General features: G+C 50.2%; 1 protein-coding gene across 9 annotated transcripts in view; it reads left to right on the top strand.

Moving 5' to 3' along the window:
• LOC122393949 (transmembrane protein 209-like) overlaps nt 1-14263 on the top strand; it is a 93013-nt gene extending 78750 nt beyond the window's left edge. Inside the window, exons 1-12 of one of the 9 annotated variants that reach the window (XM_043390439.1) lie at nt 2518-2583; nt 5001-5140; nt 5605-5801; nt 6006-6244; nt 6562-6733; nt 6889-6998; nt 7296-7445; nt 7985-8078; nt 9310-9435; nt 10648-10745; nt 11199-11408; nt 12731-14263. In XM_043390439.1, the coding sequence (XP_043246374.1) occupies nt 5016-5140; nt 5605-5801; nt 6006-6244; nt 6562-6733; nt 6889-6998; nt 7296-7445; nt 7985-8078; nt 9310-9435; nt 10648-10745; nt 11199-11408; nt 12731-12856 (1647 nt within the window). In that variant the 5' untranslated portion in view covers nt 2518-2583; nt 5001-5015 and the 3' untranslated portion in view covers nt 12857-14263. Of the gene's footprint in view, nt 1-2517; nt 2821-5000; nt 5141-5604; nt 5802-6005; nt 6245-6561; nt 6734-6888; nt 6999-7295; nt 7446-7984; nt 8079-9309; nt 9436-10647; nt 10746-11198; nt 11409-12730 lie in introns of those variants that run through there. The other 8 variants (XM_043390443.1, XM_043390444.1, XM_043390440.1 and 5 more) reach the window with 8 other exon arrangements.
• The last annotated feature ends 216 nt before the right edge of the window (nt 14264-14479 follow it).

The raw sequence follows: 14479 nt of genomic DNA, 5'->3' as shown, positions 1-14479 counted from the left end.
TCAGGGAAGCTGCAGCTATCAGGCAGCACTCGAGCAATCACCGGTAATCTGCGTGCTGAGTAAATTAGATATATCACGCAAAGCGCATTGATCCCGACGAAGACTCAAATTGGAGATGTAGGTGCCTGAATTTGAATGTGCGTAGGCTTTACCTATGCAGATATTTAAAGGCTGTAAAGTAAAACCTCTTAACTTTAACCCGCGCCCCGTTGGGCTCTGCCGAGCAACGCGCCCTGTTGGGGGGGGGGGGCAATTGCCCCCCCCCCAAGATCTCGAGAACCACGCAGCCTAGCGACAAGCGGCAAAAGGTGTTGGATAGCCCTATCAGGGATCTACCTTGTGACCCAATTTTATTGACCTAGGTCAAACCGATGACGGCACAGGTCAGGAAAGGTCCAATTTTACCGTTTACAGGCATTCAGGGGCGGATCCAGGAAAACTCCAAGGGGAGGGTCATGAATCGAAGTGGTGCCCCCACCTATACCCAAAATTAAAAACTCATCGGATTTCGGCCACTTCATTTTGGTGGTGCCCTATTTTCATTTTTTTTTGTTTTTTATATTATTTATTTGTGTGTTTTGCCCCTGGCGGGCCTGTGGTGCCCCTGCTAGGCCGCAGGTGCCCCTGACAGGTTTGTGGTGCCCCTGGAAGGACTGTGGTGTCCCTGACAGGCTTGTGGTGCCTCTGGAAAGACTGTGGTGCCCCTGGGCCCTAACAAGCCTGAGGTGCCCCTGACAGGCCCGTGGTGCCCTTGCTAGGCCTGTGGTGCCCCTGGCAGGCTTGTGGTGCCTCTGACAGGCTCAAGGTGCCCCTGCGAGGCCGGTGGTGCCCCTGACAGGCCTGTGGTGCCCCTGCAAGGCCTCTGGTGTCCCTGACAGGCCTGTGGTGCCCCTGGAAAGACTGTGGTGCCCCTGGGCCCTGACAAGCCTGAGGTGCCCCTGCCAGGCCCGTGGTGCCCCGGACAGGCCCGTGGTACCCTTGCTAGGCCTGTGGTGCCCCTGCTAGGCCACTGCTGCCCCTGGGCCCCGACAGGATTGTGGTTCCCCTGGCAAGCCTGAAGTGCACCCACAGGCCCGTGGTGCCCCTGACAGGCCCAAGGTGCCCCTGCGAGGCCGGTGGTGCCCCTGGCAGGCCTCTGGTGCCCCTGGCAGGTCTGTGGTGGCTCTGGCAGACCTGTCGTGCTTTTGCTAGGCCGATGGTGCTCCTGACAGGCCTGTGGTGCCCCTACAGGTCCGTGGTGCCCCTGCTAGGCCTGTGGTGCCCCTGGCGGGCCTGTGGTGCCCCCGAGCCCCAAGGAGGGGGTCATGACCCATGTGACCCCCCCCCCCCTTGGATCCGCCACTGCAGGCATTTCAAGAAATGCGTTGTAAAATCGAGTAAAATGCACTTCATTGAAAATCATCGATGGGGAAATGTTCTTCAAACACATATTTTGCTATTTGAGGTCACTGATACCAGGTCAGGTCACAGAGGTCAGGTCACTTGGGGGTCACAATACGAAAGTGTCGTGTGACACATGTTTTATGGTCCATTTTACATGACAAATGCGATTATGTGGGTCAGGTAGCCTTTGGGGCCAGCTTAAGTCGCGTTTTGGTCAAGCTCAGGTCAAGGTCAGGTCAAGGTTAGGTCAAGGTCAGGTCAAATTAGGTCAAATTTCAAAGTTGATATTTTGCATAAAAAGGTTATCGATTCAATGCAACTCGTCACGGGGAATTCAATGGTGGTCTTTGTTTTTCCCTACGTGGTCTAGAATCGCTAAAAATTGAGTTCAAAAATTTGACGTCATCATTTTTGAACAGTTTTTTTTTCGCTATAACTTGGCCAAAGAACGAGATATCGATCTGAAATTTGGTATGTATATAGAAGAGCACAGGGACTATCACATATATTCCGGTTTTATCGAAATTCGGGACTTTTTGGATCTTTTTTAGTTTTTCTAAAAATATCAATTTTTGAACTTTTGGGGGTCAAAAACCCATAATTTTGAAAATCCGAGATAGCAGTTTTGTAGCGCCGCTTTTTGTTTACTAGATAATATAAAGAACTTTTAAATTGCTTGGTAACTGTAGATTTGGTGAGCGTTTCAAGATTGCATGTTTTTTGCTCATTTTTGCTCGAACATGACCTTAGTTTGACCTCAATAACTCCTGACGTAAGGTGACCTAAGACTTGAAATTCGATGTGAAGGTGTCAAATTGATGCCCGGAAAGGTACCGAAAATTTGGCCGTTTTCTTGCTATTCAGGAAAAACCACAGGGGGGGGGGCAATTTGCCGCCCCCAACGGGGCGAGGATTAAGATCTTAGGTCATTGGTTGACCTTCCCGGGTCAGATCAATGATTCAAGTCGGGAGAATCAGGACCTGCTGCTGCCGGAACTTTGTTATGAATATTATGAATGTGTTCTAATGCAATGCTACTTTCCTTCACATTAGTTACGGTTTTCCTTTATCAAGCGCAATGTTTTTTGCGATTTGGTAGCAGAATGCTGAGCCTTTTTATACGAGGTTTTTACAAAGCTGGCGCACATTCTCTGACTTTTTGAATCTTTTGTTGAATTTTGTATGAAGTCAAAGTAAAAGGTTCTATATACTCTGAGTAAAAGTACCTATGGTTGTGTATTGGCGTCGTCGAGTTTCCGGTTTCAGAAGAATTCAGATCCTGTTTTCATGTATTTTGACAATTTAATTGAGTTTTCAGTGTACCTACCGTTGATGTGGTTGTAAAGCACCAACCAAAAATTTGGGTTACTGTTGGCTTAGGTATTTTAAGTCTTTTCTGTCGCTGCAATTTAAAGGGAAGTTGAAGTCTAAAAATAGGTAGGTAGGCAGTTATGTGACATTTTATGAAAATTGCATGATTTTCATTTAATCACTTAAATCAGCCATGTATCAAGGTATATCAATATGATCAAACTGAAGACCTTCAAATCAAACTGAAGGCAACCCAGTTGGGGAAACTATGAGGCACCAAACTAAAATTTTAGCAACCAATCAATGGCTGCAGTGGGCGGGGCAATGACCATATATGTTCACGAAATCAGAAAACTTCATCTTTTCCATGCATCCTAGCATTCAAATGAAAAAATGAGGCATAAGAGTGTTTTTGACCACAGAACAAGAAGGCCTACACCAACACTCACTCAGTGCACGATGCACTGGTGGCTCTGAATCACAGAGTTGCAACTTGAAATGCAAGGTCAAAAAGTGATTGGCAAATGTGGCGGATTGAAACGGATGGTGTTGGAAGCCTTTTCTCTCTGATTAGGGGACGCGATACCGCAAGTACCGGCACATTATACCGTTTATCACCCGTAGTAGCGAGGGCTGCATTTATGCCCATATATGGTCGTCAAAAGTATATTTATTGACCGGGCAATTTTTTGTGGATCTTTGCCTCGTAGTTTCCCCAACTAAACCTGAACAATGTAACCCCTGTCCCCTGAGGCTATCCACACCAGTGGGTCCACCAGTGGGTAGAATTGGAAAATGGCGCCAGAGGGCATATTAGTCAAGTGATTGTTGAGAAGTCCTCTCCCTTCCAATGGTGCCTTACTAACAACTCAAACTGGATAAAATCAGCTGGCGTATCATAGCTATTTTTATTGATACCAGTAAAACGCCTTTTGGGATAAGAACGAGCGAGCGAGATGCTGAGCCCTGCACGTGTGGAAGGGCGAGAGGGTACTTCCAACAGGGCTTGTGTAAAGCACCCTTCTAACCTGTCGCTAGCGGTGTGCCAAATTTGAACGCAATCGACCCAGCCGCTCCTGAGATCTGGAAGCGGCATTCTGCATGTGCGCACGTGCAAACGGGGTCCAAACTGACTTTTGCACGGCACCCTATCAGCCGGTCCCCAACGGTGTACCAAATTTGAGCGAAATCGGCCCAGCCGTTCTCGAGATCTGGAAGCGCCCCCTGCACGTGCGCACGTGCAGTAGCGCCCTAACCGCATCACATGGGAATGCATTGCCTGGTGGGTGCCTACCTGTATGCCAAGTTTCAGGGAAGTTGCCCCAGTAATTAGTAATTACCAAGTTATTGAAATGGGAACAAATATGGCGCCTCTTCTTTTTGTATTTTGCACGTGCAGTGGGGGTCACTCACATAGATCAAGAGTATCCGAGCTTTGGTAGAAGGGATGCAGCTACCCTACAAAAATTACCGCAAGACAATCACCCAAGCGGCTGCTGAGATATGAGCCTCTCAAAATCACTACTTTTGCAAAATAACCTGAACACCCTTGACTTTTCACGTGGCACGTGCCACGACGGTCACTGAGATGTGTCAAAAGTAGTTAATTACGGGGTAGAAGGGATAAGGCTACCCAGCAAAAAAGACTGCAGGCCAATCGGTCCAGCGGTTGCTGAGATATAAGCCTCCCAAAAGCGTTACTGGCCGGGCCGGGCCGGGCCGCTCATACTGAGATTTTTCCGTTATATTGAAAAGATTTCGCTAATCGCTTCTCTCGCTGCGCTCGCTCGCTCGTAATAAACACGGTAGTATATTTTCGCAGCGTGTTGATGACGTCACGCGCACGTGCAGTGGCGTGTTTCGAGTCCGGGGGGGGGGGGGGTGGATGGTTCGCACGTGGCGCGATCAAATCGCCCCAGGCACCCTTTTTTAAATTCCGCCCACCGGTGTGCCTGCTCTTGCAACCTGCCTTACGGTGACTAGATGCAGTATGCACCATTTAGGATCATGCCATGTGTATCATTTCAATTTATGAATCCTGATCCTGGCCTTTTGTGCAGCAGTTGCTGATCTAGTTTTAAAAGAATAGCATTAGCTTCATCATTTATCATATTACATTTAGACCCTTAATAATGTTATGACTGCCCCAATGTATACCTACAAGATACAATGACTGAAGGTGAAGGGTAATTCAAACAACAGACTGTACATTATGGCTTGAGTTGTAGTGTTGAAACTAATTGCTGATCTCACTACTGATGTCATTGCTGACTGCTGATATTGATTTACTGTTCTGTTTTCCTCAGAATAGAGCAGCTGCAATGGCGGTTCTGAATCCGTTTGTGTCTGAGGCTCTAATGCGGAAGAACCTGGGCAGCTTGTCCAGACAGTCGGCCTTCTGGATCATGGTGAACCTATTCCTGGCCATCTTTGTTGCTCTGGAAATGTAAGTTCATTCACATACCTGTGTTATTGTTTAGTCTGTATCTATCTTTCATTGAAATTATGCTATTCTCATTTATAAATTTATCTTTGGAAATGCTGTTCAATGCTGATACTGATCAGTTGCTCACTGTACAGGCAATGATGAGGCAGCCTGAGCAGATTACAATAAATTGTAAATGCAAATACTGGTCAACGTTAACTATAGATAAAACAGGGGTTTGAAGTTGAACCATACCCTGATCCTGGATGTCTCATTCTGTTTTGTGATTGTCAGACTCCATTTTCATATTATCAGCCTACCAATACAACCAAGTCTTCATGCTCATTACACTCTGCCCTGGTGTAGTGTGTACTGCAGGGTACTGTTGATCAAAGTCACACTCCCCACCCGCCAGCTGTGTAACTGTGAGTTGGAGTGACTCTCCACACCCCTGACTCCCCGCTGACCTCCCTCCCCTGCACCAGGTACTACGGCTCCGTGCTGGTGTCGGACCTGTTCGGCGTCACGCCGCCGCTGGTTCGTAAACTCGAGCTGGCAGTGCTGGTGATTACCTGTCTGAATCTGGCCGTGCATCTCACCCGGTACCTGTACCCAGCGCTGGGACACAGCGTGCTAAACCTCACGGACGGCCAGCGGCGGCTGCTGACTGTCGCTCAGAATGGTAGGTGGGCGGTCACTGCTCAGTCTTGATGTGGGTGATTGTGAATTAATTGACTGTAATTCTGCGCGAGATTTAACCCTTTCCGGACCTAGCTATCAGTTTTTACATGTCAATCGGTTTTGTACGGGTGTCTATTGCCGTGGGGTGGGGCTGGTGACCCACACTGATATGCGTACACTGACACACCTTTTCCCACTCCCTCAGACCCCGCTATCGGCTCGACCCCTCGCCCCAGTCGCTCGGGCGGTGGCGGCGGCGCCGCGGCCACGCCTATGAACCTCTCTGCGCTCAGCTGGCTGAGCGACGCGTCCGCCGGCCGCAGCCACGCGCTCTCCACCTCTGCCTCCTCGTGGGACTACCGGGACGGCTCCGTGAGCCACGCGTTCACTCCGGACCGGTCGGCAAGCCGGCACTGGGGGCAGCGCGGCTCGCCCTACGGCCAGGTGAGCGGGAAAGAGGAGAGAGAGAGGGGAGAGAGGGAAGAGAGTCAGCGGAAGAGGGAGGAGGGTCAGGGGGAGAGGGAGGAGAGAGGATGAGAGTGAGAGGATGTGGAGGGAAGAGTGCGAGGAGGTTAGAGAGCAGTGTGATAAATGGAGGAACGAGACTCGCTGGTGCCGTGAGTGGTTGTAGACATATTTGTCCGGTTTCAAGGCTAGGCAACGATTTCATCTCAAACATTAGTGTCTATAAAAAGGACTCTGGTCAATCATGATCGTGTGTCAATTACACTGACCTCTGTTTATTCTGTTCCCGCCCCCAGGGCGGTCTGGTGCCCCCCATGAGTCCCCTGGGGGCCACCTCGAGCCCCGCGCTGTCGGGGCTGCCGCGGGTCAGCACTCCGGTCAACCGCCCAAATGTGGAGATCACAGACATGGACAGTTTCCACGAGTACATGAGCCAGTACGAGGACAGGGAGCGCAAGTACAGTGCCCGTGAGTACTCCGGAGGAGAATTAGGACAGGGAGCATGGAGGTTTCAGTTTTCGGGAGTGCAGTTCATATGGTGAATGAGATGCTGTGCATTATTTGTTTGTTTTGCTAGTTTCCAATAATGCTCTGTCGCTAACATTTTACGATTTAATCCACAGTGAACGCGTCTGCGGATGCATCAGTCAACCAGAGTGCCAGTTTCTGGAACCAGAGTCGCTTCTCGTTGGCGGATTTCTTTACCAACTCGCCGCAGAAACACGTCTATCAGGTGGGATATACGAGTTCTGGTACCATAATGTCCTGCTGAACATGTCAGTGACGGGTGATAGCACACTGCACAGGCAAAGAAAGATATGTTTCGCAGTGTCCGTTTACCAACATCTCAATTAACACAGCACATATATTTTCACTGCCATTGACTTCTTGCTACGGTTGACGGCTGGTCTTGTCATGACGCAAAGCAGCTGACCTTTGCTACCACTATGACTTCCTGCCTCTGTCCTGTGCTGGCGGAGTAACCTGCCTCTGTCCTGTACTGACATTGTAACCCCTCCACCCCCGTCAGCTGTCGATCCGCAGTCCGTCTGAGACCGAGGACGGCCCGGGCGGTGACAAGGAGAAGGACAACACGCTGAGCTCCGGGTTCGACCCCGTCTGGCTCAAACTGGATGTCAGCAATGACACGCTGTTCAGGTGGACGGAGAACATCAGAATCGTGAGTACTCCACTGTGCGGCATCGTATGCAGTTTGGTGAAATGGAGAGTCGAAGGGGAAATACGAGGGATGAAGTGAACAGTGAACGGCATTCATCAGCAATCGTGGTGAATTGGTTTGAGGTGGTTAATATTAAATTGGCTGGACCGTGCTGATCCCTGTCGACACTGGATGTGATACATCACAAACGGCCTAGTAGATGGCGTCGGTGGTATCGTCCGTTGGCATGTTACACGAGTGGCCGTGCGGTAAAAAGGAGTCTGTGCATATTCCGTAGTGTGAGGTGTTTGAAGTTTGCTTTGTGCGACGCTGAGGAATTATCAGCCCTGCAGCCGCGGTCGGTAGTTCACTGAGAGTATGCAGTTTTTTTTCGGTCTGTTATGCAGTCGTCTGATCTTTCTGCGAGTAAGACGGGAACCTCATGTCTACGTTTTCCACTTTTCAATTCGACATGTGGATGCATGCGTATATTTTTCTAGTTTCGGTGCACATACCGTAAATGTTCGCTAGTATTTATGTACTATTTTCACCTGTTTCAGTGGCTGTGTCAGACGATCTTCGTGCGGCTGGTGAAGGAGATTGACTCTGTGAACGCGGCGCTGCGGCGGCACGGACTCTCGGAGGTGCAGATCGGTAAGTACCGAGTATCCCCTCCCCTAGGGGTGGTACAGACTCTCTGGGTGAGTACCACGTACCCCACTTTTCCCTGCGGGGCGGCGCGGGCTGTCGGAGACAGATCCATAACGTGGCTAAGTTCAGGCCTGGGTAGGGGGGATGGGGGGGGGGACATTGTTGCGCCCATTGTGTTTAACGCTCAGATGTACCATGCCATTTTTTCTAATCCTGATTCCGAGTTCTAACTCTTTAAAGACAGGATTCCGAGTGGAGTTTGCTATGGGAAAGCCCGCGGTTGGATATGTTCCTCGTCAGTCTCCTTGCCTACGTCGAACACCCTTTGAGTATTATTTACCACACCTCCGAAGCCGACGTTAGTGTTGCTTACCTTTCCCCCTAAAGTATCGTCTGGTGCCCATCTTCGGTTGATATTTTTACGTGGTTTGTCCTCTCCTTGAAGCTAGCATTTTTCAGCATACTTGTCGAATGAGAAACTGCAGGTGTCTTGAGCAATTCCCGACATTGCTGTATCATGAGTCAACCTATAAGCTGTCCTTTTTTGCTACACCCGATCAGTTGTTGCCTTTAACGGTGCTCCCAGTACCGTTGAAGCGTGCTGTTTATGTCTGTGCCCATGGAGACGCGTTGTTAGCGGCAGTAGCCGTGTTTGCTGGTGATTATCTAACGAAACGATGTCACAGACGGCTTCACAAACCTTGTTTGGCGTGGTTGTTAGTGTTGGTACAGAGACTGAACGATGTAAACACAGACAAGCATGTAACTGGGATGTTGAAGTGTATCTGGTGAGCAAATACTCGAATCCACTTGGCTGAGCTTCCAGAATTCCACAGTATTGATAGTTACATTTCTACGGCAGCGCGCTTTTCAAGTCAATTACGGCAATGCAAATAAGAGATAGATACTGACGTTTTCACACAAACATCCACCGTGCATAGCAAGCACTAACTGGGGCGGGACTGTTGCTTTGTCAAACCACATTCCACAACAATCGATTCTGCAGCGATGCAGCGCCAGTATTTAGCATGGATGAAGTAGTGCCATGAAATAGTATGGATGAAGTGGGTAGTAGGTAATCCATGTATTTAGTAAACAGGCCTTTAATTAAACAGGAGCAAGTTGTGGCCTCATTAGAAGCGCAAATGGTGGGCTGTCGGTCACAGGTATAAGCCAGGTGTTTACTAGACTAGCGTGTCGTAATATTTTGGTATAGCTGTGTTGTCTTTCACAGGCGAGGTCGGTCTGGACAAGCTGAGGAAGACGGCTCAGATGGTGCAGGATGTGCCGTCGCTGAACGCCGTGCTGCACTTTCTGTCTGTGTCCACCCATCAGGAGTACCTGGTCTACAGGATCAGAGGTAAGGGGCCGGGTACCAGGAGTAGGTACCTGGTGTACAGGATCAGAGGTAAGGGGCCGGGTACAGGAGTACCTGGTGTACAGGATCAGAGGTAAGAGACCGGGCACTAGGAGTACCTGGTGTACAGGATCAGAGGTAAGGGGCCGCGTACCAGGAGTACCTGGTGTACAGGATCAGAGGTAAGGGACCGGGCACATACAGGAGTACCTGGTGTCATGCAGGATCAGAGGTAAGGGACTGGGTACCTGGAGTACCTGGTCTACAGGATCAGAGGTAAGGGACCGGGTACCTGGAGTACCTGGTCTACAGGATCAGAGGTAATGGACCGTGTGCAGGAGTATCTGGTCTACAGGATCAGAGGTAAGGGCCGGTTACCGTACAGTGTACACTGTACAGTGTCAGAGGTAGTTGTTCTCAGGATCCGGTACCTGGTCTACAGGATCAGAGGTAAGGGGCCGTGTATGTACCAGGAGTACCTGGTCTACAGGATATTCAGAGGTAAGGGACCGGGTACCAAGAGTATCTGGTCTACAGGATCAGTGGCAAGGGACCGGGTACCACGAGTACCTATAAGATCTGCAGGGTCAGAGGTAAATGTACTCAGTGCCTGATTTACAGGATCAGATATGAGTTACTGGTACCGTATCAGTACTTGGTCTCAGGATTATAGGTACACGTTAGTGGCTGTGTGCGGTATTCTAGTTTGCTGTATCCTGTTGTGCAATGGGAATCGGATGAAAATTGTTTGCGCGTTTATGGGGACTACGCTGAGGTTTTTCGTTGATGTCAATTACATAAACGGATACTACTGGGTACGCTATGATTTAATGGCATTCCATTTAAACCAAAGTGCGGCTTTAGTCATTACCGCGCGACATAGGATCGCGTTTGCGCTATTTAGAGTTCAACTTTGTTCTGTCGCTAGTTGCTTCTAGTTCATCGGGACACTGACCGTTCTCATTTAAATCTGTCTGAGTGTCGCCGGACTTCCCGCATACCGCGTTGCGTGCTTTATAAGGCGTTTATGTCTCTGAGCGGCCAGCTAAGCTGAATACTGAATCCTGTTGTAGCCTGGGTCCCTATGAGGGCACGCAACGCCACGTTATGTCTCTCCTAGCCCCACTGACCCAGTCATTGGGTGCATTAGACGGAGCTGTATCTCTGCTCTCCTAAAACTCCGACATCAGCCCCGCTTCCCCTCCCGTGTTTCAGAGCTGAGCCGTGGCGGCTGTATGCAGGAATTCCGGTGGAACGGCGGTGGTACGTTCAGAGGGAAGGACTGGGACGAACACCTGCCCACCGACTCAGCCGTAAGTGACGGGGACGTACTCTGAGGGGCGCCCGGATTATAGAGGACGCCGGTGGGCGGGCTAGAGATGAGCTTCGTTCGTGGGTATTGTGTGGGTGGAGCGTGTATGGAATCGTTCAATTCCGTATGCTGATTGCGGGGCTGGTCTATGGATACCATAACTTATCCTGTAAATGGTGGCATATTTAAGTTTAGTTTCAATTTTACCGTCGCAATTTCATTGAAAATAGAATAGCAGACGTTTATTTAATGCGTATTCTGTATTTTGTTGCGAACATGTGTCATTCATTGACATGCTCCTAATTAACATTTCTGGCTCATTAATCAAAATGAATTTCCATGAATTGCATGAACCCCCCAGTTTACAATCCAGCGCTACATTCTTCGTAGGACTATACGATTCAAAGTCCCATTCCTCGCCGGATTTACCCCGGCCCCCGGTGTGTATCGGCAGATTGTGATGCATATGGTGGCCGCTTACCTGGACGGCCGGCTGCCGCCGCACCCCTCCCACCCGGACGGCCGGACGTTCAGCAGCGAGCACCTGAGCAGCGCGCCCGACAAGCCGGTAACGGGTCCCGGCCGACTGGTCATCCACCAGGCCGAGATCATACCGCCGCGCTTCTGTCTCATCGACGGAACCGAGATCGTCGAGCTCGCCAAGGTGGGTCGGGGAGAGGAGGGAGGGGTAGGGAGATGCGAATGGCGTAAATGCATACCGACAGAATGATATGAAGTTTGGAACAATGAAAACTAAAATAGTCAGGCAATTTTCACATATTGGGATTCAAATATTACCGTATCCCAAATAAACTGGCACTTGGGCAGACATACAGAAGAAAACTGATCTTGATCAAAGAAACAAAATTAATCCTGTAAATACCAAGAATTGTAAACAAAGATCGAATCATTTGTTCCCGGGAAACTTGGTAGTTGCTAATAAACCCAGCGAAGCTGTTATCTCTCCCACTAATTTACGAACATTTGTATCAATTATTCAGCATTCAAAAACCAACATGGTAATTGCTGTTGTCCTACCCAGAATCGACCCGTCTGGCGCGGCGGTTACGAGTGTGGAAATGGGGAGTTATGGGCGGTTGGTGTTCGGCCGTTGTGAGGGGTGGGGCTGGCAGGTCAGGGGTCAAGGTGTGGAGGGTGGGGGTGACTCATGGATGAGGACTGGGGGAGGGGCGGGGGTGGGGTTTGATGGAAGGTGGAGGGTGGGAGGGTGTCGGGAGCGGATCGTGGGGGATCAGTTGACGAGCGAGGGTGCGACCGGAAAATTGCCTTCCGAACTCGCTCCATGGAAAACTGTATGCTGTTAGGCTACAAGATCTAGTATTTTAGTACAAGCGTCGTAACAGCAGTTAAGTAAAAAGATTACAACTAACCGTTTTATGATCGTTCAGCTGCTAAGCTATCAGTCAGAAGTTGGATAGCAGTAATATTGCAACCGATGGGTGCGCCGCCGCTCGGGCCGAGCTCATTCGGCTGAAATTGTCGTCAGCAATAAGTGTTCGATCAGCCTAAACTCCCGAAGAATGTCTGCCGTTCGACGTCTGCCCCGTCCACACACTTAGTAGTGCGGTAATCCTGGGCTTAGCGAGGCTGCGCCGAGCGGTCGCTGCGGTCACCGCGGCCCGGCCCCTAAACCTCTGCGGTCGCTAGGCGGGTGGCGATGGTGACCTACGTGTGTGTCACCTCGGTAGAATGGTGGGTTTTTTGACCTTTGTGACTTTGTTAAGTTGACCCAAGTCTGATCCTGGCTAACTAATTGGAATCGGGTGATTTTGTCCAATGGCTCCTTGTAAGCCCTTATTGACCCTATGTTTAGAGTATCAGCGTTTTTTTTTACGCCAAACCTTCTTCTTTCCCCACGTTTTAGTCTTGTGTGACCCTTACGACCTCCATCACACGATGACCGTCGTATGTGACCTCAGTAACACCGTGACCTGTCCGTGACCTCTGTGTACCGCTGTGTTCCAGGGCCGTAACAATCTGTTCCACACCCTACTGCTGTTCCTGTACACGGTCCGTCGCAGCCACGGCGGCATGCTGGACCGAATCCACATCGGCCCGGCCGGACTCAACGTCGAGTGGGTCATCCAGTGACGTTAGCAGGTAACCGTGACGTCACCAGACACCCGTGACGTCACTCATCACACACCGTACTTCAGTCATGCTGAAATTCATCAGTGTAGAAGCGGTACCATTCATTCATTGGGTAGAAGTGGTGCATCCGCCCACCAACTCATGACGTCACATTTCACCCACCAAGAACGTTATCAACCAGCCAGTAGTGAAATCAGAATTCACCAGTGACGGCATCATTCACCGGCGACGTCATTATTCACCGGTGACGTCATTGTTCACATGTGACGTCATCACCTGTCAGTGACGTCATAACTCAGCACCGACATCACGTCACCTTGCGGAAGTCCTGCCTGCCATCGGCCGCTCCTCTCGGCATTCTCGAGGTCCGGCACGGGTCAATTTAGGAGGATGTATCGCAGTAGTGAAGCATGTTTCACCGGCCCGACGAGGCCTGAGTCAGCCAGGACTGTCAGGAGGATGACGTGGCGGGCTACTGAACTGTGTGCCGGATAGGACTGTCACTCTGTGGTCAGAGGTCGTGGCCCTCCTGGCCTCCGAGACTGCCGGTGCCAGCTGTGGTGATATCACCCAGGTCGTCTCGGGGTCGTTAGTGCGTCTGCCGGGTGCTGTTATACTGCTGTGGTGCGCTGAGTGGAGAGGATGGCTGAAGTTTGACGGGGCTGGATGTCTGAAGGCTGACCCGAAGACAGTGTCCCGGCGGCACAGTGCAATGATCTCATCACGTTACGTCACTGAGGGCAAACGGCGTCACACGGCATCACGCGCGTCACTTTCGTCACCCGGCGCCTTCCGTTAGTCTAACAAACAGCGCTGCTCTCCGCTCAATTCGGTGAACAGTGACCGCGCTGGCTTTCCATGACGCAATCCAGCGTATCCCGCTAGGCTGAGTTTCACACTGGGGCATCTCGCCAGCCTCCTGAGATACACATAGAAAAACAAGATTACAGGTGCGACGCCGGACGGTTTTGGAAGTAAGATTCTGTTCTGGGGTGCTCTGGGATTTCGCTGCAGGTGGGAATGGGCTGAGACTCATCGTGAACATTCAGACTTGATGCTGAAACTCGTGAACATTTTGACGAGGAAGGCCTCACACAGTGTTTCAGATGTGTAAAGTGAACGGCTGGAATGTGTGATGTGTGTGTCGTTGCGGCTGGCGTGATGTGAGAGATTGTGCCCGAAAGACGGTGGGACCGTTTATGTAATGTGTGTGCATCGGTACTAGAGTGGAAGTGGTTCATGCCTTGCGCACGTGAGTCTGTGTGTTCGTGGGGTCGATGGCAGTCTGGGATGCCGTAGGGTCTGTGATACAAACATTGTCCCCCTTTCGGTGTCTGAGGATCTTCGGTCCAAGCATTGTTGAATTTCAACCGTTTCCCAGTTTTGTAATATATGACCTGAAATTTCTGTTTGTTCTTTTTTTACTGTCCCGACAATGACTGTTTCACGAAAAGGCTAGCGTGTCAGTCAGTTCCTCACTGTCTGGACGAAGATCACTTAATTATGCAATTCAGCCCGATTACGATAGATTTTTGAGTGAGCTAAATGCTGACTTGCATGTTGATTCATCACTCCAGTAACTTATTCAAATGCATATGAACTCCACTATTCACTATTTTGCAG

This window comes from Amphibalanus amphitrite, unplaced genomic scaffold, assembly GCF_019059575.1.
Source record: "Amphibalanus amphitrite isolate SeventyFive unplaced genomic scaffold, NRLGWU_Aamphi_draft 000565F_arrow, whole genome shotgun sequence".
NCBI classification, from domain to species: Eukaryota; Metazoa; Arthropoda; class Thecostraca; order Balanomorpha; family Balanidae; genus Amphibalanus; species Amphibalanus amphitrite.
The sequence above is the reverse complement of the archived record's forward strand: the minus strand, read 5'-3'. Positions and strand labels throughout refer to the sequence as shown.